The sequence below is a fragment of the Diaporthe citri genome, assembly GCF_014595645.1.
Source record: "Diaporthe citri strain NFHF-8-4 chromosome Unknown scaffold_3, whole genome shotgun sequence".
Lineage (NCBI taxonomy): Eukaryota > Fungi > Ascomycota > Sordariomycetes > Diaporthales > Diaporthaceae > Diaporthe > Diaporthe citri.
This window is the reverse complement of record NW_025064848.1, coordinates 994,945-1,016,658: the sequence shown is the minus strand read 5'-3', so window position 1 is coordinate 1,016,658 and position 21,714 is coordinate 994,945. Positions and strand designations below refer to the sequence as shown.

Sequence of the window (21,714 nt, the reverse complement as noted above, 5' to 3'; positions counted from 1 at the left end):
GCCAGAAGGGGAAACGAGCTCAAAGACAGGCGAGAGCTTCGTCCAACCACATCGCCCTGGTAGTCTCTGAGCTGACCGAGGGGTAATTCGGCATGCATGCGTCCATCCACCCATCAGCGTCACCGTTCGTCCTGTTGGTGGCCCTCCTCACAGCTATTTGTCGAATCTATGGTAGCATTTTGTCCATATACCGGAAGCCCACATATAACAGACATCTCCATCGCTATGATGCTACGGTATGGCATCCGAGAGAGCCTAAGCCCGCATAAAGTCCCAAGGATAGCAAAAGTGAGGCACATCCTCGCACAGATGAATAGCGTATGCTACAGTGCAACCACCGGACATGGCGGTCTGCATCTTGTCAACCTCTTGGCTACCATGTCCTGATACAAGCTCGACCCCTGATCTCGAACTACCGCGAGCTTGGCTCTGGGACCGTTTCGCAAGGCAAAACAACCAAACATTGATGCCAAAAAAAATAGAATGGACTATCTCTGGGTTGATAATTATGGTGCCGTGCCGAAGCTTCGCTGGAATTGTCTAGATTCGTGCCTGCAGCTGCAGCCAGAAACGCGGCATTTTGTCACCCTCGCTCGCTTCGCCTCGTTTCCTTGAGGGGTTCGGTGGCTGGCGTCGTCCGACCCCCGATCTGGGATGGACATGACCCCCGAGCAACTGAGGAAGGCAAGCACGATAGTCTAGCGATGATTCAGGATTGGCGCGGGTGTATGTGTCATTCCTGTTCGTGGATCTTTTTCCCCTGTACTTTTCCTTTGGTGTTTTTTTTTTTTCTTCGTCTCCTCCTGGACCCCCATTTCAGGTTATTTACTCGCTCCGGCCGACCTCGGCAGCAGCAACGGACGAGCGGGTAAGGCTGATGAGGTGATGGATGGGTAACAACCCGCTGAACCGGGCGATGCAATGAGGTGTTTTCCGTCTTTCCTCGGCTTTGCATGGCATGTCCGAATGTGTCAATTTTTTTCTTTTTTCTTCGTGTCATATGGTCAAGCCTTGCATCACGCCGGCCACTAGCATCGAATACCATGACCCCCGGGCAATACAAGATCTCTTGTCTTTTTTTGCTCGGTGAAACTCGAACAACGGGGACCGTTTCTAAACACCAATATGGAGCCCACATCTCCTCCGTCCCCTCCTCGGCCATGACTCTTATTCTTATCTCTGGGAAATCCCTCGTCCCCGTGGCTGGCTTGGGTTTTGTATGTGTGTGTCAACTATATCCCCGAGACCAGACCAGACAGCCAGTCAAAACACATGATGCCCCTTCCGACCCATGGACGGCTCCTTGCCTCTCTCTCGCAACGGCACGATCCGTGAATCCCGGTCCGCCAAAGGGGGAAAGAGTATCGCATTTACACAGTATTATGCGAGGAGGTAGGGTACCACGGAGGGGCTGATATGCGTTGCGCGTCTGCTTCAGGAAGTCATCCCATCACCCGGGGCGGCTGGGGAAAAAAAAACACAAATCTTGGGATGACTTGCATACTGCCGCGATACGCTCTTGGCTGGGCGACGGATACCCGTCTTCTACTACATACATAGATTATACTATGCCGTCTTGCCTGCAGAAATGGCTGGTCTGGCTGACCCAACCAATCGACCCGCGAGCCAAGGGTTCGATACATTCGGTAACCGAACCCGGCCACGAATCCACTCCGCTGTCCAGCCGCCTACGTACGCGCGGACCGCAAGAGGTGTGGAATCTACGATCTTTTGCCAAAAAAAAAAAAAATAATGAGACAGCGGAGGGCCACAAGGCGCTCTGACTGTCCAGCCAAGACGTTACGCCTGTTTGAACAATATCAAGCAGCAAACAACGCCAAGTGGCCAAGAGGCCGAGCATTCCACCGCACGAGATTCCGCCAAAGAAACGCACAGACTGTGTGCTCTAGAATTTGCTTGCGTACTTCTGATATGCTCGTCGACAATATCTAAAAGCAGCACGGTAGTATCGACACACCTCGAGCCCATCTTGCCCAGTCGCCTCCACAAAAGGGTGTGCCTGCAAAACAGGCAACTTCCGCGGTACTCTATCACGAACGCCGCTCGTCGCCTCTTAATAAGGACTACTCCATGCCAATCCACCAAGTCCTACCCGCGTGCACTGCGTCACGGCAGGTCCCTTCGTCCGTCGAGCTTGGCCGGCGGTAGTCCGCCCCGAGAATTCCTCATCATCCTTCTAGCGCTACAGCTACCTCTCGTTTCCGACGTCACACAACAGGAGTTTACTTGCTGACGGCAGCCTCAACCTTCTGGGCGCCCTCCTTGATGCCCTCCTTTGCCTTCTCCAGGACCAGCTCGCCCGAGGAGATGGCCTTCTCCCGGCCGCCCCACTTGTGCCAGTCCAGGAACCGGTACGCCTGCGTCAGCTGGGAGCCCTCGTTGATGAAGTGGCAGGCGAAGAGGAGGTAGTTCTGCGGGGTCACGGCCATGGAGTACCGCATGAATGTCGCGGAGTAGATGCAGAGGGCGAAGGTCATGGGGCCGGAGATGCTGTGAAGTAGGGCGTTGTCAGCGGTTATTATCCTCTGGTGTGCAGAGCGTCGCCTTGCGTAGAGTTGTATGCAAAACGCCAGCTGGGAAGGTAAGAACGTACAGCTCAGGGCTCTTGTATGTGTCCATCACGGCGGCGACGGGAATACCGAAGTTCGACACCGGGCCCCAGAAATCTGCGAATCGTAGGCACATCAGTCAGTAGGTCGCCATGATGTAATTGCGCTATCACGAGATTATTGCGGCCTTCCCCCAGCTGCGGACGTTGCGAACCACGACCGCAGCGACGGCTCGTGCCCGCGGCAACGTGCTTCGCTTCCCGATCTCGAAGGAAGCAACATGACGTTTTTCCCATGCGACAGGTAGACCGCCTCATTCCCATTGCACGCCCAGCGCAAGCAATTGCTCAATCTCTCAAACATCACCAAGCGCAGAGTGTTGGGTGTCATCCGGAGATACCGGGGGGGTTGTCCGATGACGGCACCCGAAGAGGTTGGGGACAAGAGGAAATCTTTCGCCTCACGTACGTGTTGAGCAGATGTAGTCGGTGTACTTGTTGGAGCGAATCTTCGCGTTGATCGCTTTTATGAAGGCGGCCATCTTGACGGTCGGGGTTGACGCTGTCGATTGAGCCCGGTGGCAGCAGCAGGAGGGAATGACGGAGGTGGTGGTGTTGAGAGGGTTTGGCTGCGAAAATGATGTTGGATTTGGAAATTTGGCGGGCGCGCTATCGGGGCGATTGCCGGGGTTGGAATGCTCTGGCTGCAAGCTGAGTGAGTGCTGCAGGGTCTTGGCGGCCCAGTCAACCAAATCAGCTCTTCTTCGATTCCAATTGGAGCTCTTCTGAGCTTCACCCCTGTTCTCAACGTTACCTGCTTTGGGTATCACGTGTGTTCTCGGGGTTACCATATCAAATGTACGTGAACAACACTACTGTCACGGACGCAAATGGCCATGGTTCAATGAACTTCAGCCGGCAAAGATTTTGAGGTCTTGCAATTGAGCGATTTGTTCCATCCAGCAATGCATTGATATCCATCTATGCTATGGTACAGAGGACTGCCGAATCCTGACTTTCAATTTTGGAAGACCTTTGGAACGCCCTTGATATTTCCTCAAATTTCAGACCGGTGAAGCCCGCGGCGGTAGGCATGTTTTTCTCAGGGGTATTATCGTGATTATCGTCGGGAAGGGGGGTTGAAGCCAGGGGGAGGTTGGCTGCCAGGAGCACCAGGGAAGCCAGGCGGGAACTGACCACCTGGGGCCCCAGGGAAACCAGCGGGGAAGCCACCAGGGGGACCAGGGAAACCTGGGGGTGCGCCAGCTTGGTGATGGTTAGCAGAGCTCTTTACAGCGCGCGGAAGAGTGTTGTACTTACGACCTCCACGTCCAGGGAACCCAGGGGGTGCGCCGGGGAAACCACCGAAGGCTGGTGGCGGCACACCTCTCCGCCAACACCAGGAGCAGGACCCTATGGTATTGTTAGCACGCGAAGAACGTCCTCAAGAAAGGGTGGCACCTACGGCAAGAGCAACAGGAGGAGCGGCTCCTCGTCCAGCTGGTCGCGCGACGCCAGGTCCTGACTGCAGGGTCGAAGAGATTCCACCAGTTGTGGACTTGCCCAGCCGCGTGCTAGGGTCGGCCGGGGGTGGCGATTCGACCGATAAAGAGACAATGTGCGCTCCGCGCACGATCGTGAGACCGAGTGTTCGCTTCTCCTCCTGCACGACAGCTTGCGCCGCGCCGGGGGCTGCGCCGGGGGCTGCGCCGGGAGCGGCGGGCTTGTTCTGCTTCTTGATGCGACGGAACTCTTCGGTGTCGGCGAGGACGACATTCATGTGCTGTAAAGACATAGTCAGTAAGGAGGCCACGATACGAGATGGCTCAGATGGTCACGTACCTTGTCAAAGGCCAGCATCTGCCCGGTCATCTGGCGGCCATCGTTGAGAGTGACTCGCATCCGGTAGTTGATCTGGAAGGCAGGCATTAGTGTCTGCATCGCACATCGGGGGAGGCTGGTCGCATAATCGCATCGATGATCGGGGGTCATGTATGGGTAGTGTACGTACGTAGCCGGCCTGCGATATCATTTCGTGTTAGCCTGTTGATGTCAACCTCGAGATACAAATGTGACGTTTTGGAAGCCAGCACTCACCATCTTTCCCTGCTTGTTGGTCGCCATCTTTGCGACAAGATGCTACAGAGTAGCTTCTTCTGGTTCTCAAAAATTGGTATCTTGCAGCCGAAGTCGAGGGTATGACTTCTCGTGTCGCGGTCTCGAAGAGCTTCGTGTCAAAGCTTCCAAGTCCAGCAGACGCCGTGTTGATGCCTCCCAGGTCGAATTTGAACGCGGCTACGTGCCTGCCAGACGAGAAGGCTGCCGACCAAGCTCGGGCCACCAAAACTCTCAGGCCCAAGAAGGCGGCTAGTCCGCCCTCGAACTAGCGCAGTGTTCAGGGCTCCACCGCACACTTTGCGGACTTTTCTCATTTACTCCATCTTTTTTCGCATTCTGAGCCTCCTTCGTAACTAACCGACAGCATCAACCCATCGCCTTCGTCAAGCCCCTTCATCAGGATCGCCGACGACAACCAGCCAAAATGGTAAATACGTTACTCTGGTGTCCATCTGAGATGCTCAATCACTAACCGCCATGGCTGCAGTCTGAGAAGGCCCAAAACCCCATGCGGGAGCTCCGCATCCAGAAGCTCGTCCTCAACATCTCCGTCGGCGAGTCTGGTGACAGACTGACCCGTGCCGCCAAGGTGCTTGAGCAGCTGTCTGGTCAGACTCCTGTCTACAGTACGTTTCACACAGACTTCGGCCAGAACTGGCCAATGCCCGCCTGAATTCCCAACCTAACAAATCCTCCTTCCAGGCAAGGCCCGTTACACCGTCCGTACCTTCGGTATCCGTCGTAACGAAAAGATCTCGGTCCACGTCACCGTCCGTGGCCCCAAGGCCGAGGAGATTCTCGAGCGTGGCCTCAAGGTCAAGGAGTACGAGCTGCGCAAGCGCAACTTCAGCGAGACCGGCAACTTCGGCTTCGGTATCAGCGAGCACATCGATCTCGGAATCAAGTACGACCCCGGTATCGGTATCTACGGCATGGACTTCTACTGCTGCATGACCCGCCCTGGTGAGCGTGTCGTCCGCCGCCGCCGCGCCAAGGGCAGAATCGGTGCCTCCCACCGCATCACCCGTGACGACACCGTCAAGTGGTTCAAGCAGCGCTTCGATGCCATTGTCCGATAAATGGACAGGCCTCGTCGGGGGACCAATAACAGGAAAAAATCCAAGAAAAAGGCGTTTCTGAGGGCTTTCATATGGGTTGCGGCAAGGGACGGTTCGCAAAGGTTCTGATCAAAGGGTTTTCATGGACACATAGCTCCATCTGACGACCATCAATCGTCACTTTAGCTCGCTCTGAAATCTATCAGTCGAGCTGCGGCCTCAGAGTCCGAACGGCTACCATACCGTCTTCCCCACCTGTTGTGATTCCTGTTCATACATAGTTGTCATGGCATTGACTTGACATCTGATCAACCCATCCGAGAGCCGGCATCCTTTTATGAACCTCTCGCTTCGACCGAAACCTAGTGCTCTCTACTGAGCTCCGTGTGCAGATTGTAGACTGATCAAGGATGAGTCAGGCCGAAGTCCTGCTGAAATTGTCTTCAACGGCTTCCGCGTCTCAGCGTTTGCAGCTTCGCCTTCTTCCTCTTCTCGTATTGCTTCATATCCTCAGGGCGGCCCAGGAACGAGAAATACCAGGTAGGCTCCGCGTGGGGAACCGTACAACCGTGATCGTACTCGAAGGCATTGCAGTGGTTCCAGTAATCAGCGTCCTCGCAGCCAAATTTGGTCTTCGTCAGGCAGTCTAGACACAGGCGGGCATGTGGGCGCGGGCGGCGTCACGGTCGGGCACGTCCTGTGGATCCGTAGATAGTGGGCAGGCAGCTGCTTACATAAGCAGCGTTGCAGCCCAAAACACCAGAGGTACTGCCCTTTAAGCGTAATTAGCAACCAAGCAACCTATATACCTATATTATATAGTTTATAGCGTTCCTTATAATTATTATAATGCTATTTAATAGGTTAAGTGCATAAAGAAGCATAAAAATAATTATTTTTATTAAGAAAACCTTATTAAAGTATTTATTTAATAAAAATCGCAATTACAAACCTTTGCGCTATTAATTAATAGCCTTTCTTAAAGGTAATAACCTCTTAAGTAATTAAAACTTATTAAATTATTATTGCTAACCTTATTCCTTATTAGCAATTTACTTTTAAAAAGTAACTTTATTAATTAATTTATATAATAATAGCATTTATGCTAAAGTTATTACTTATAAATAAATATTTATAAAGCTAATTAAAAGTTATAATAATAAGCATTATAATACTTTTTATTAGTAATTAATAAATAAGCTATAAGATAAATAATTATTAAATAAATATTAATAATAAAAGATTTATTAATTTAATATTATTTTTATTAATTTTTTTTCTTTAATTATTATTATTTTTATTTTGTCTTAATATAGCTTTTTTTCTTTCTTTTAATGCTATAATTACTTATATAAGTAATTATAACATTATAATTACTTTTATATATAATTATATTAATTAATTTATAAAAAAAAATTGCTATAAAGTAAAATAATATATAAATTATCTTTATTATCTTTATAAATAATCTTAAAGCTATTAATAATAAGTTTAATAAATAGCTAAAAAATCTTTAAAAATAGCTAAAAATTATTAATAATAAAGTAAATTAATATAATAATATTCTTTATGCTTAACTTTAAAGCATTTTTATTTTTATTATTAAAGGCTAATTATATTTTTAAAAGTAAAATAAAAGCATTAAGCCTTTAAACTTATATCTTTATAATAATAATATTACCTTTACTTTTAAGCTTATAAATTATTATAATAATAATAAACTTAATTTTTATTTTATTAATAATATTTAAGCAAATTATTTTTATATTTTAATTAACTTTTAATTTAAGGAAGTTTTTTTAATAATTATCTTATTTAATAAATACTTTTACCTAAAAGCTTTTGCAAAAAAAAAGTTTTTATCTTAAAGAAACTTTGCTTTAATATAACTAATATTATAATTCTTAATAAATTAAAGAAAATATAAATCTTACTATAAATAATAATAATACCTTATAAAATATAGTTATTTAAAGTAATTATAAAACTTTTTAGCAACTTTTTTAATATTATTTAATAAGCTATAAATAATTAGCTAACTTAATTACTTTTTATTAAAGCTATTATTTAAATTCTTAATAAGCATAATGTTTTTTATTTAATAATAATAATATTTTTTATTTTACTTTTCTTTAAAGATAAGTTATATATTAACTTTGCTTAAAGAATTTATAATGCTTATTATAAGCTATTAAAAACTTAGCAAAATACCCCCTTAATTTAATTAATATTATTAAATAAAATTTCCATTAATTAACTTAGCATTTTCACTAAAGTTTTTAATAAAATTTAAGTAATAATTACTTTTATAATAATTAAGGAAGTTATTTAATAAGCTAAAATATATATTAATAAAATAATAAAGTAAAGCATTTACATTAACTTATAAATAATTATTTAACTATATAATAGCTTTGCTCCCTTTTATAAATTATAGGTTAACTTAATTATAGTTAATAAGCTTAAAATAACCTAAATTAAACCTATTAATGCTATAGCTATGTAAATTATTATCTTTAACTTTTAAATTAATAAATGCATAGTTTATATAATTAAAAAGCAAGATGGAAACCCTATTTATATTAATATAGCTAATAAGAAAGATAATATATACTTTAATTGCAATAAGTAAGGCTATTAAGTAAAAGATTGTTATTTTAAGCTTAACTAACCTAAGGCCTTTTTAATACTTAATAATAGCCACCTTATTATACTTAAAGGCACTTTATATAAAAACGGTAAGCGCATTAACTTAGCTTCCCGCTTATATAATATAATTTCCTCTTAATATAATAAAAAGCCTTATTCTTAGCCTTTATTTAACTATAAAAATACTTATATTTATATTATTAATTTAAATTTAAATAATAAGGATAAGGAGTATTATAACTTAACTGCTTAATTTAATAATAATAATAATATTAATAAGCTGCTTAATAGTATTTTTAATAAATTAAATTATAAGAATTAAGATAATTAAGGTACTTACTTTATAAAAGTAGGTATTAATAGTTAACTGCTATTTATTTACAATAAATTAGCTTATAAGGGTATTAATATCCCTTGTAATATTTTTTAAGCTAGCCTTTTTAATAGCTATAAATTTAATACCTTCTTTAATTATAATTTTACTATTTATTATTATTTTAAATCTTTAATAGCATGGCTTGCCTTATATAATTCTTTTTGCTTTGCTTATATAAAAGGTATTAAAGGTAAGGGTTCTTATATTATTAAAGATATTCTTATAATAGCTTATTTTATTATAAAAACTAGCTTTATAAATTAATTTATTATTTTTTATAAAGTTATTCTTAATAATATCTTTTTAGCAAAGTTAATGCTTAGGAAAATAATCTTTTATTAATAAATAATGTATTATACTTTATAAGATATTATCTGCTTATTTATGTTTCTTTATTAATTAAAATTAATTTCATTTATTTATTAATACTTAATATACTTAATAAAGGAAACGGCCTTCTTAGCTATGAATACCTAACCTTTTGCTTTTAAATAATATTTAAATATTCTTATAAATAACTCTTAAGTTTAGCATTACCTTAGGGAATATTATATTAAGTTTCCTAAACTATTTAACTTAAAGAAGCGTTAAGTAGACCTTTTAATAAAGATTAAGCATTGTATTAATATTAGCGATAATTTATTATTTTATTAGCCTTTTTAGTAGTTTAATTTAGCATAGAAATAAGCTATTTATGATTTTATTAAGGTATATAAAGGAATATTAATTAGGAAAAGTAAAAGCCCTTAGGCATTAGCTTTATATTTAATCCTAAAGAAACTTATTTCCTTAAGCAGAAATGCGCTTAAATTGCAGTAAATAATTTAGTGTTTTTATTATAATTATTAAGAGCTTAATAAGTATATTAAGAAGTATATATACTTTATGCTTAATATAATAAATTAAATTTAGCATATAGTGAGTTATAAATATTATGCCTTTATTAACTTAAAGAATAGCTTTTAATATATTAATATTTATTATATAAATATTAAAAAGATAATATTTATTACTTTCTTTAGCTTATATAAATAGTTAATAATGTTATTTAGCTTATATAATGCCTTAACTATTTTTTAAGCTTTTATTAAGGAAGTTTTTTAAGATCTTTAAGATATTATATGCGGCCTTTTAAATAACGTTGCTATATGGATAGATTTTATGCTATAATTGCATAAATATTTACTTATAATCTTTTAGCAATTATATCGCTATAATTTCGTTCTTAATACTTAAAAGACCTCCCTTTTTATTTATAAGGGTATATTTTTAAGCTTCCTTATTTTAAAAAAAGGCATTATGGCAAACTTAATAAAGATTGCGGTTATTTATAATTAGCCTATGTTAATTATAACTATGGAAGTTTAAGGTTTTATTAATGCTATTAAGTACCTTTAAAACTTAATATAGGCATATTTTAAGAGGATTAGCGCTTTAATTAATTATATTAATAGTTTTAAAGATTAGCTAATTACTTTATTAAAGATAGTATAGCGGTAATAACGAAATATTTATAATGCTATTATTATTCTTTTAATTATTAAAACTTTTAATTAACAACTTTCTTTTATAATAAAGATAAATATTAATTAAGGCTTTATAGGTATCGCTTTTTTTTAGCTATATTTATATAAAATTAAATTTATTTTACACTTAATCTTATACTTTTTAAAGAAGTTAATAAATATATAAACTTAATACTTTACTTAAAAATAAGAATTTTTTAATATATTATTAATACTTTAATATTAATCTTATTAAATTTAAGGTATGGAAATTACTATTTTTATAAATTATAAATTTCTTAAAACCCTTAATATAAAGGCTAATTAACCATTAAAAATTATACATTTCCTTAATGCCATTAAGCATTACGGCATTTATATTATATACTGCATTAATAAGACTAATGTTTTTATTAATTACCTTTTTAAGCTACTTAAAAATATGGTTTTTAAATTTACTTTGCCCGTTTTTAAGTAAAGAAAAGAGAGGGACTTATTTAAGTAAATTTAGCACCTTTATAAGCTTAATTAAGTAAATTTACAAGCAGTTTTTAAATACCTTTAAGAAGGAATTAATTTCCCCTTTATTATTAATTTAAAATAAGTAAAAAAGCATTTTATGGTTATTTAAAGATAGTTATATAGGATTTATATATATAAATAACAACTTAATAATCCTTTTTATAATATTAGCATTGCTTTAAAGGCAATACTTCTTTTATTAATTTTAAAATATAATAATCTACTTATAGCTATAAAGAAGCTATATTTAATATATAGCTATTTAATAATTAGCAATACCTTTTAAAAGGTATTAAAGGAGTATTAGCACCTTAAGATTATTTTTATTATTTAGCAAGTTATTATTAAGTATATAAAGTATTAATTAATAAAGATACTTAATTTAACGTTGTTAAATCTTAATCTTATTATATTATTAGCTTTATTAATAAAATAGGCTATTAACTTTATATTAGTTAATAATATATTAATCTTAATAATTATTAAATATATTATTAAATAAATTAAGGTAAAGGTTATATTAAATTAATAATTTAAAAGTACTTTCTTATTATTAAATAAAATTATTAATATCTTTAATATACTTAATAAATAAATCTTTAATAATATTAATTGCTTTATTAATAGGGTTGCCTTAGCTTAGCATTATTAATATAAATTAAAGCTATATTTAGTTATATTAATTAAGCTAAGAAATAATAATAAAGTTAAGAAGATTAATAAATACTTAAAGTATATAATTTTATAAAAATAGCTAGTTAATTTAAATTAAGATATTTAAGCTTTAATATAGCAAGCAATTATATTATATAATTAAATTTTAAAGTTAAGTAAATATAGCCCTTATTTCCTTTTCCTTAGCATATTATTACATTTAAGGCATAAACTTTATATTGCTTATATATAAAAACTTATAAAGTAAGAAAATAATAACTTTATAAAGTAATTAATTAAGGAATATAAGGTTTTATTAATATAGAATTATATTATAAGGTTAAAAGCCTTTTATAATTAAATTTAAGTATTTTTTTAAAAGGATAAGGTATTGCTATATATATTTATTTTTAATAATTAAGTTTTATAAGTATATTAATATGCTTATAAGTATAAGCCTTATTATAATAATTCTTAAATTATTATTGCTTATTATATTAATAATACTTATATTTTTTATAGCTTTAACAATATTATACTTAAGAATATATATAATAATATAAACTTCTTTTTAATATATATTATAAATAATTACCTTATTAAAAGCCTATAATATATTAATAAAATAATGCTTTAGTATAATTATAATTAAATTACTTAATTAATATAATTTAATTAAAAATAAAAAGCAGCGGCTTATTAATTATTATTAATTGCTTATTAATATTTTATTAACATAATTAAATACTTTGTTTTTAAGCAACTTATGCTTTTTATACTTAAATAATTAAAAGAAAAATAAAAAAGGAAATTAGCTAAATTAAGAATTAAACTTAAAACTTCCTTATTTAAAAAATTATCTTTTAAAGGTTGCCGTTTTTTTAATAAATTTTTATAAAAGCAATTAAATTAAGAGGTAAATTATTAAGATAAGTAGGAATGCATTATTATTATGTTATTTTATTATTTATTATAATAATAAGAAGAAATAATTATTTAATAAGGGTATGAATTAAATATTAAGTATATATTTTACTCTTTCTTATTAAAGGATATAATTTATATAGTAAGATTAAGGATAGTTTATTTAGGGAAGAGGATAATATGAATTTATAAATAATGGGTAGATAGCTGCTTATATAAGCAGCGTTGCAGCCTAAAACACTAAAGGCATTACCCTCTAAGCGTAATTAGCAATTAAGCAACTTATATACCCATATCGTATAGTTTATAGCGTCCCTTGTGATCGTTGCAGTGCTGTTCAGTGGGTTAGGTGCATAAAGAAGCACAGTCCTGCCTGTTGTCGTAATTGACGTAGTCGAACTTATTCTCGATCATAGTAAGGGTCTGGTGAATGGAGTGATCCTTCACCACTCGTTCGACAGGCCACCACCCGGTAGCGAACAGAGCCTTGTAGTAAGCTCCTGACTTCAGCTTGGGGCACCAGTCTGGGTCCACTCCGTTGGCTTACGGCCCCGGCCGCGGGGGAGGCCGTCTTTCTTCTCGTCGTAGTTCAACTCCACCTCGATCTTGCCGATCATGTTTGATCGGGCTGCCGCGAGCTGGCCTGGGGCCTCGGGTTAGCACACACGTCTGAACGTTATTATGTAGGCGTTGGAGAGTGACTTGAGAGCAGAGACTTCTGTCCCCTGGGACACCGCTCAGATAGAGGAACCACGGGGAGGAGACACCTGGTTATTCTTTGACCAAGGAAACCACGAGGACGTACCAAACAGTGGGTGGTTAGTTGTGATCACGCCCACTCCGCCTTGGTCAAAATCCTCCGGCATCCTCACGTTCTCGGACGAGGCCTGTCTGCCGTTTACATGAAGGAACCAATCGTGCGTCACCGACATGAATGCCTGGGCGTCACCGATGTAGAATGCAGGCATGACGAGAACGGTCAGGTCTGAGGCAGACGCCCCCCGGAAACCCCCGCCATTCTCTTCGTACCAGCGCCGGAACCACTGTCTCATCCTCAGGGTAGGGTGCCCAGGCTCGTGTGTCTCGGAGTCCTCGTCAGCCGCGTGCGCGTGTTGAATGAACTTCTCGTGGAAGCTGGCGATCGACCAAACGTCCTTGACCTCGGCCTCGAACTCGTCGAAGAAGTCGTTTAGCTCATCGTCCTCGTGATGTAAAAGCTTCATCATGAAATCGAAGACTTTTGGGGTCCAGCCGTGCAGGACGACCTCACCACTTGCGTTGGCATTGAATGCGTCGAGTAAGGTCGTGTTCGCATTGATCACTTCTCTAGTTGCTTGGGCCCAGAAGTCAGGTAGGCCGGAGATACGAAAAGTCAATTCGTCTGTCGCCATCTTTTCGACTTGCTGTTCAGGTCAGTTAAGAGGATCTCAGCGTGACTTGACTTGATTGATCTAACACGAGGTTGGATCGTAGTGAAGCCTCCCAGGGCTTGAAAGGAAGGAGGGGGTTGCTGCGATCCGTTTGGGAGGGACTTTGCCTTGCCAAAAGCAGAGCAGGGACTCAAGGGGTAGAATTGTAGGTACTTGGGTAATTGACAAGTTGTAAGGCTTGGGTTGGTACAGCCCAAAGTGACAAACCGAAGCCGAGTATTTACCTCACTCTACATCAACCAATGTGTTGAGAACAGATAAGAGCGGCTGTTTTTGCATGCATGTTTTCCTGAGATCACTGATCGGATGGGAACTCATGGACCATCGACACGCATTCGTGCGCTTAGAATCTGAAAGATTGTTTTCAAGCACAACGGCAAAGACCGGCCAGGCCAGACACCGCAAGCCTTCCGTAAGCCGCCCGCTTTTTCCCCCATTGGAGGTGACTCCGGCGTTGTGAGCCTTCATAAAGAATTTTCCTAAAGAGTTCCTCTCTCAATTCTGTCTCGAATCTTTCGAAACCTCCCCATTGAGTAGTCTGATGGTCATTGTGGGCTCCTCAGGGAGCTCCGAGGATTTGGGTCACCTTTTTCTATGGCTTTCATCGCAAGACCTCGAGAATATAAATTAAGAAAGTGAGTCAACCTGAAAAGGGTTGACAAATATATGTGGCACCAGATAACTACAAATGAATGCAGAGACAAAAGTTACAAGCCACTTTGAGGGTGTCTACTTTTAAGAGGTCGTCATGGTAACTAACTTTCTAACAGATTCATATACTTCTGAAGTCTACGTTAGACCTAGAGTCATCTTTCTGGGGGCACGACTGCACGATCGCTCCCGGACTATGCTGCAAAGCCTTCGCCTCCTCGACATCGACCAGATGAACTCGCTTAAGTGCTGCTGTTGACTTGAGTTGATGTAGCATAAGGCATAATTTGCCCACCCTGTATCCTCCTATCTTTCTGACCCGAAACTGGGTCAAAATGATCTTCTTCTTTGTCGAAGCGAAAGTGACATCAGGGCACTTCGATGATGATCTTGCTAGACACAGTACGCACCTACGGATGGTCAATACCATCTTCATCATTTCTCATCTGCAGGGCTCCTCCTGATGAGTTGTTATCAAGCCTGATGCTCATATAAAATCGACAAACTCAATGCTCCGCGCAGGATACACAGAGTAGTCCCATCGATGGTCTGCTTGCTGGCATCGTGACCCACATCTGCATTAACCTCAACTTTCCAAACAGGTATCCACGTCGTCCTCCGGTACTGGCCAAGCAAAAATCGAATTCCTGGATGGCACGCCTGAGCATTGGTCGAGAAGAGAAAAGTCTTTCCAGGCATGGGAGTCGACCGCTTGGATCAAAATGGGAACAGCTTCTGCCTTACTAAAGCACATGTCAATTTCTCGCCACAAGGTTTGTCCATGCTTCTTTCCCATCAGGTCGAGGGGATACCCAAGTCGATAGGAAACGCAGCGCTTGACCCGTGTATTTTTACAGGTGCATGCAGTCGGGGACTTGATCCCTGCCCGCCGCGCTGATCGCGGCACGGACAACTCAAAATCGACCTCATCTGTGCCTCAAGCACATGGGGAAACATGTGCTTTCTCGTTACTGACAGTATCAAGCCAGCATTAGTGTAGTGCAAGTCGGGCCTGAAGACGGGGCTGGAAGCAAAGACCGGCTTACCCGCGGGATGTCGCGCTCTGCAGCAAGGGAAGATCCACAGGGCAAGCTGACGCGCCTGACGCACGCCACGCCATCGTCAACCAACCCCAAATAAGACAAGCCCACAAACCCACCGACTGTCAGGCAAAGAAGAACTTTTAGAACGCGCGCAGTAGCCTCGAACTTGGTGCATGCCTCCCTGGTTCCCCCGCGAACCCTTCCCACTGCCCGAATGCACGATCACGACATGGCCCGGAAGTTTCTAGACCTCCCAGTGCGCCGGATCGCTCGCTAGGCCAGGTTCGCGGGCACACCGCCCCATCCCTCCCCCCTCGCGTCGCCCCTGAGGTCACAAAAAGAGGAGAGCCACGTCTGAGCAGGGGCCAGCAAAAGGCCAAAGGTCTCGTGGTCAGCCGTCGAGAGGAACTGAACGACTGCAGAGTGCAGCGAGAAGAGCTGCAGCTGCGAACCCACCCGCGCGGTCAGCATTGGAGCCACGAAAGGGCACCGGCGCGGACGGGGCACGATGTCGATACTGCAAGACAGGTAAGGCCGCCCACTCCTCCTGAGGATCCCAGGCCTCATCCGGCATGGCGCCATGTCATCGTGGAACGTGTGGCCCAATGGAATCGAGTGCGGGAGGGCCCGACAAGGGGCCCCGTCGAGTCCTCGCTGGGCTGGCTGGGCAGAGCACGCGGGTTTGTTTGTTGCGGTGAAGGGTCTTTCGCCTTCTGGTGGGGGCCCAGCCCTCCCTCACCCTGGTCCGCCCTTTGACGACGTCCCATTCCAGTGAGTGACTCTGAGGGAGTCAGAGATAACCCCAGGTGCGGAATGTGTGGAATGCGTGGAATGTGCTTTTGTATATCTGTGCCGTCATCTCCTCGAAGTCGAGGAGGGCGGTGGACTCTCCTCTTCCTGTTTTCTGCACCGCCCCAGCGATGATGTATGCATCCGTACTACGTTCCTGAATTCCTGATTGCGACTCCATATCACTGCGCTTGCTTGCTGTTACTAGAAAGGGCCGGATCCTCTTTCTCCCATTGATTTGGCCTGGCCCAAAGAATTAAACATTGAAACAGAAAAAGACCACACCGGTGTTGTCTCCGCCCTGTACCCACCATGTCGAGCTTCATCGCAGTGTGCGTGACCTTCTTGGGCCTGACCCTCATCATCGTCAACGTCGTTGTCTTCCTGCAGATGCTGCTCTCCTTCCCAGCCATGTTGAGCAGCAACTCTCAGGCCTACGTCCAGCAGCAGAGGAAGCTGCACCATATCCCGTCATCCCGGGAGGACCTTGACGGACGCTACGCCGACACAGCAGACGCCGAGGGTGCGGACGCCGAGGACGACCAGGAATGGGAGATGACGGCCAGGTGGGCCGACGAGGTGGAGGAGGTAGAGGTAGAGGAGGAGGAGGAGGAGGAGGAGGAGGAGGAGGAGGAGCAGTACCAGGCCGACGACTGCAGCTCCGAGGTCTGCGTCACACCCAGGGTGGTGGTGACCGCACCGAGGAGGTCAGACTCGATGACGCGAGGCCGTCCCCTGAGGAGGCAGCGACGGAGATACATTGCGCGGACGGTGCTCCGCGTCAAGGATATCGGGCGCGTGCTCGACAGCGACTACGACAGCGAGTACTCTGAGACGGAGCGGCGGCCGGTCGTGGGAGGAGCGAGGAGCAGGGACCGCGCCGGACATGACTGCAGGGGAGGGTGGAGAGGCATGGACTGGACGCGATAAATGCCATTGATTGGCATTGAATGTCCAGAGGTGGCCATGACAAGGGGGATTTAAAAATTGGAGTGAGTTGAGATGCACAGGAAAAAAGGAAAAGAAAAGGAGCATTGCGACCAGGACGGACTCTTGAGGAGCCGCATGGTGGGCAAGCATGACGATTGTACGAATGTTTCTTTTTTGTCGGGATACCAAACAGCCAGCGATGTTGCATTTCCATTTGTGTGTTATCTAGCATAGCCGGCGAATTGCTACAGATGTTTGAACTGCAGTGTGAATGGGGAATCCCTCAGCCATTTTCGAGAGGATAGAGGACCAGCACCCTAGAGAAACACCGTTGGGAAGGTGAACCTGACGGTGAGGTATTCAGCCAGCAAGTCACTGGCGACTTCCACTCCCGCTTCGACAAGTGTCAAGAGTCATCGACCGACATTTGACGAAGCGAAAAACTCGGCATCTCGAAGTGATTGGATTTGTCGTAAGATTTTGATGCGGTGCCATCTACTCAAATCGGGGGAGCGCCTTCCAAAAATGCACCCGGACATCTCCTAGCCGTCTCTTTCCATTCTTGACTTGAGACGCCTTCCTCAGACGTCAACCCGAATCCTTTTCCGTTTCACTCCGTCACAACCTTGGAGAGCTGAATCGTTTGAATGCCCCTTTCGATTTCAAACCCGCTTCCTCCAGGTAAAATGAGCCTTCGGGTCTCGCGCCAGCTCCCTCATCGCTGCGACGTCGTCTACATCAGGCCCGAACTCGACAATTCCCGTCTCGACCGCCAATTTGGCGTACTTCTTCGCCTTCTTCGCATCGCCGAACAAGTTGTAATTCAACGCCGCGAGCACATACGCGCCGTGCACCTTGACGTCCAATCTCTCGAGCTCATACACCTCCAGCAGCCGCTCCACCATCTGAACAGACGCCTTCGCGCTCGCAAAGTTGCCAAGCTCTGCCTCCATCTCGTCGATCTCGTACAATCGCGCGTCCGACTCCCGAATTTTGTCCTCGGCCATCGTGCAGTGCTGACACGTGCACCTGAACCCCCACGACTGCTGGATGTGCGCCTGCCTCGCCGCGAACGTCTCGAACGGGTTCATGTACGTCAACGTGAGCTCCTCACCGGCGGCGATATCTCGAACCGCGTGCGTGTGGTGCGTCAGGCGGTCGTCGATGTAGAATGCTGCGTTTGGCCGGCAGTCGTGGTTGTACAAGCTCACATCGGGGAAATTCGAAAGGTGACGGCCCTCCTCTTCACCTCCCTCTCCGCCAACGTCCATCTGGAATGAGTTCGTCAACAGGATGTCGCTGACGCGGTGCCCGCCGAACTGGCCCAGCTGTTTCAAGAAGGCCCGTCTCCGCTGAGCTGGCAGCTTGAGCAGTGCGGCATCCAGTACGCGATACTGTTCCTCTTGGCTCAGGTCGTCCGGCAAGCGACGATGTATCACGAAGCTCGGCTGCCAGGTCATGATCACCTCTCCACGCCTGATCGTGCGGTTTGCGACAAGCCCGGTCCCCTTGCCCGGCACCTCAGTAGCAAAGAAAGGTGGCGGCCCACTCCTCGCCGTGGTGATCTCAGGGATCTCTGCTATCCGCTTCGCATTGTCGGCTGTTGTGATCACCGTGATGCCTCCTGCGAATTTTCGGTTGGAGTAAACACAGTACTCTCTCACGCAGTGCTTAGGGCCCTCCCAGCCAGTCTCATTTGAACTTGCCGGCCCCTCCGTCCCATGCCGGGCGAGCCTGTCCGTGGCGACCTCTGGGGTTACGGAAGCTGAATTAGGGCGGCATGAGACGTCCTCATTCAATATCAGGAGCGGACTCGACGCGCAGAAACCCTCAATACCCGCGCCTGAGAAGCCATCTTTCAAACCATCGGTGAACGCCAAGAAAGACAGGATTATGGGAAAACGCATGGCATCCGTAACATTCAACGTCAATTTTTGAATGCGGCGCTGAAGAAAAAGGAGCCTAAGGAAAACAGTCTTAAGTTATTTAACAGGTATTTCGGCCAGTTCAAGCCTGCTGGTGGCGTCGACACTTCTCGAGTCCGCCAACTTGGAGGTAAGCGGAGATGTTTCATCGACGACCAAGGCGTTTCAACCCGGGCTAAGGCCCGCGAGCCTCCGCCAAGTAGGCCCCATCTTCGGCCCCAGTCTGTCTCGGGGGCGAACCCCAAGTCCCGGGATGCCTCAAACAGTCGCTCTTCACTTTTGCGGATCGCTGGTATTGTGTCTGCGGGCTGAACGCCGGGCAAGACGGGGCCGTCAGATCAATGCCGTGTTGGGTCGGCCGCCCGGATGGCACCCGGCGGGTGGGGCCATCGAGTGTTTTCACCAGCACTCGCCTAGCGTTACCACAACTCCTCACGACTCGGGCTGATGGTCACATCCACCACCGCGAGTTTGCCCAAGCAGCAGCAGCGGAAGCAGCAACCATTGAATCGCCTCTGACGATAAGTGCATCCGGGTCGGCAAGTACAATGGCAAAAATTTGACACCGTGGATCAAGTTTCCAAGCATCATGGCCCCGGAATCGGCAAAATGGACGACCACGGGATCGAACCGTGTACCTCGCGCAAGATGATCTCCTCAGGAGAAGAAATTGATGCTAAGCGCGCGCTCTACCATTTGAGCTAGACGCCCTGTGATGAAGTCAAAGCTCAGACAACAACCATGACGGAAGATTTCCAGAAAACGACTGACGACCCTAGGCACAACATCAGGCTTGGATGCTTTCAGCGGTGTAATGCATGAGCTGGTGCGATCTTCGGCGACCTGGAATCCTGAACATCTTGCTTATGGAAGGATTCTCGAATACACCAAACGGAGCTTGCGCTCAAACGCTTATGAATTATGTATCGATGCCTAAAGACAAGGCCCTGATCTCGTTTTCGATGATATGAAGCGGGTCATACTCCCGAGACTCTGCTTGCAAACTGAGAGCTCTCTTCTTGTACTTGTCCTGGGCCAGAACTTCATCCACGGCCGCAGCTACGGCTTCCGGAGTCGGGGGTGAAGTTGGAAGAAACACACCCAAACCAGAGTACTCAACCCTTCTACCAATGTCAGGCTTGTCGAAAACATCTCCAGCCTGTACCACCGGCACAGCCTGAGCCACAGCGTGAGTTAGACCTCCATATCCAGAATTCGAGGCGAAAACGTCCGCGTGCGGAAGAATTGCATCGTAGGGGAAGTAGTCGGTGACTCGGACGTTTTCAGGCAATTTTGCGCCCTCAAAAAGACTGAGATGTTTGTCGATAGTTACGCCCTTCTGACAAAGCACCGCAATCACCAGTACGTCCTCCCGACCTGCAAGGCCCTTCACACATGGTATCAGCAGGTCTCTGTGGTCCAACACTTCCGTTCCCTGCGCCACAAATACAATCCTCTTCCGTCCTGGCTTAGCAGCTGAGCTTGAGCTGTTCTCCAGTACTTCCGAGTACCATTCTGGGTACGCTAAATCTGAAGGGATCGGCTTTGGGGGCAGCGAGCCAGCGAATTTCAGGTGCGCAGGCTCATTGGGCACAGGGAACTCGAAACTCGGAAACCCCATCTGGAGAACCACGTCGTGGCAGACCGTCGAAGCATCCCAGAAAGGCCGTCTTACAGCAGCCGAGCCTTTGTCGTACTCTTCGTACAGCTCGTCGACGGACTTGCTGCAATTCATCGCTCCGAGCACCCATCTCGCCCTATCCTCGGCGGTCTGATCCCACTTCCTCGCATGAGCCTCCAGATTCCGCGAGATCCCTTTCTCAGTCACATCATACGACAGGCCACTGCCCCACGGCGGCCGCTCAGGAGCCGCCCAGAACCGCGGCACCAGACCGATGCCCACGGTCTTGACGCTGACGCCCTCGTACCCCTGCGGCAGGTCCGTCCCAAGCTTCAGCGGCAGTGTCCCCGAGAAACACGTGTCTGACAGGACAACCACCGTCCGGCCCCTCAATACGTCCCCGCCTCCGAGGCGCTCCCTGATCCCGGCCAGCGCGTGCCGCACCGACTCGAGCCCGCTGGGGAGCAGCCTTACAAACCCGTCGGAGAGCGAGATCCGCAGGCGCTCCTCGGCCGTCTGCGCGCGGATGATCTCGCCCCATTTGCTGTAGTCCTCCATCGCGCCCCAGAGGCCGATTATGGGCGAGGGGTGGGCGCCGATGGCGGTTATGGTGGGGCCCCATTTTGCGTCGCCCAGGATGGTCACGTCCAGCCCGCGCGAGACGAGGTGGCTGCTTATCTGGAGGGCTGGGCGCATGTGGCCCTCGCGCGGAGGGATGGCGTACAGAATGAGTGGTGGTGACATTGTTGGATGGCCTTGCCAGGACGTAATAGTTCAGGTTGCTTGGTTGTCCTTTCAGTATTTTTGGGTGGCCGTGGTGAGCCTCGGGCCGGTTTGGATACGCAGACCGGACTGGTCGTTGCTTGTCGAAGGCGGTGGGTGATCTTTCTCCAAGTATGTTTATCTTCATGACATGCCCTGACTCGGTCATTGCCTACCGATTCTACGGC

General features: G+C 44.6%; 6 protein-coding genes across 6 annotated transcripts; 2 read left to right on the top strand and 4 right to left on the bottom strand.

The window, feature by feature from the left end:
- Positions 1–2,243: 2,243 nt before the first annotated feature.
- Positions 2,244–3,111, bottom strand: INS49_007883 (uncharacterized protein; the record flags this gene model as incomplete). The annotated part of the gene is made up of 3 exons (XM_043168629.1): positions 2,244–2,511; positions 2,615–2,687; positions 3,039–3,111. 3 exons carry the CDS (start codon positions 3,109–3,111, stop codon positions 2,244–2,246), a joined length of 414 nt encoding a protein of 137 aa, XP_043026309.1.
- Positions 3,112–3,550: 439 nt separating this feature from the next.
- On the bottom strand, positions 3,551–4,693 carry INS49_007882 (uncharacterized protein; the record flags this gene model as incomplete). Its single annotated transcript, XM_043168628.1, has 6 exons — positions 3,551–3,835; positions 3,890–3,982; positions 4,035–4,352; positions 4,412–4,483; positions 4,581–4,589; positions 4,667–4,693. 6 exons carry the CDS (start codon positions 4,691–4,693, stop codon positions 3,551–3,553), a joined length of 804 nt encoding a protein of 267 aa, XP_043026308.1.
- Positions 4,694–5,111: 418 nt separating this feature from the next.
- On the top strand, positions 5,112–5,766 carry INS49_007881 (uncharacterized protein; the record flags this gene model as incomplete). The annotated part of the gene is made up of 3 exons (XM_043168627.1): positions 5,112–5,114; positions 5,175–5,313; positions 5,390–5,766. 3 exons carry the CDS (start codon positions 5,112–5,114, stop codon positions 5,764–5,766), a joined length of 519 nt encoding a protein of 172 aa, XP_043026307.1.
- A 6,954-nt stretch (positions 5,767–12,720) lies between these two features.
- INS49_007880 (uncharacterized protein) lies at positions 12,721–13,766 on the bottom strand (the record flags this gene model as incomplete). Its single annotated transcript, XM_043168626.1, has 3 exons — positions 12,721–12,875; positions 12,923–13,018; positions 13,181–13,766. The coding sequence occupies 3 exons, from the start codon at positions 13,764–13,766 to the stop codon at positions 12,721–12,723; spliced, it is 837 nt and encodes a 278-aa protein (XP_043026306.1).
- A 2,834-nt stretch (positions 13,767–16,600) lies between these two features.
- INS49_007879 (uncharacterized protein) lies at positions 16,601–17,218 on the top strand (the record flags this gene model as incomplete). Its single annotated transcript, XM_043168625.1, has 1 exon — positions 16,601–17,218. The coding sequence occupies one exon, from the start codon at positions 16,601–16,603 to the stop codon at positions 17,216–17,218; it is 618 nt and encodes a 205-aa protein (XP_043026305.1).
- Positions 17,219–17,880: 662 nt separating this feature from the next.
- On the bottom strand, positions 17,881–21,508 carry INS49_007878 (uncharacterized protein; the record flags this gene model as incomplete). Its single annotated transcript, XM_043168624.1, has 2 exons — positions 17,881–18,968; positions 20,149–21,508. 2 exons carry the CDS (start codon positions 21,506–21,508, stop codon positions 17,881–17,883), a joined length of 2,448 nt encoding a protein of 815 aa, XP_043026304.1.
- Between the last annotated feature and the right edge of the window lie 206 nt (positions 21,509–21,714).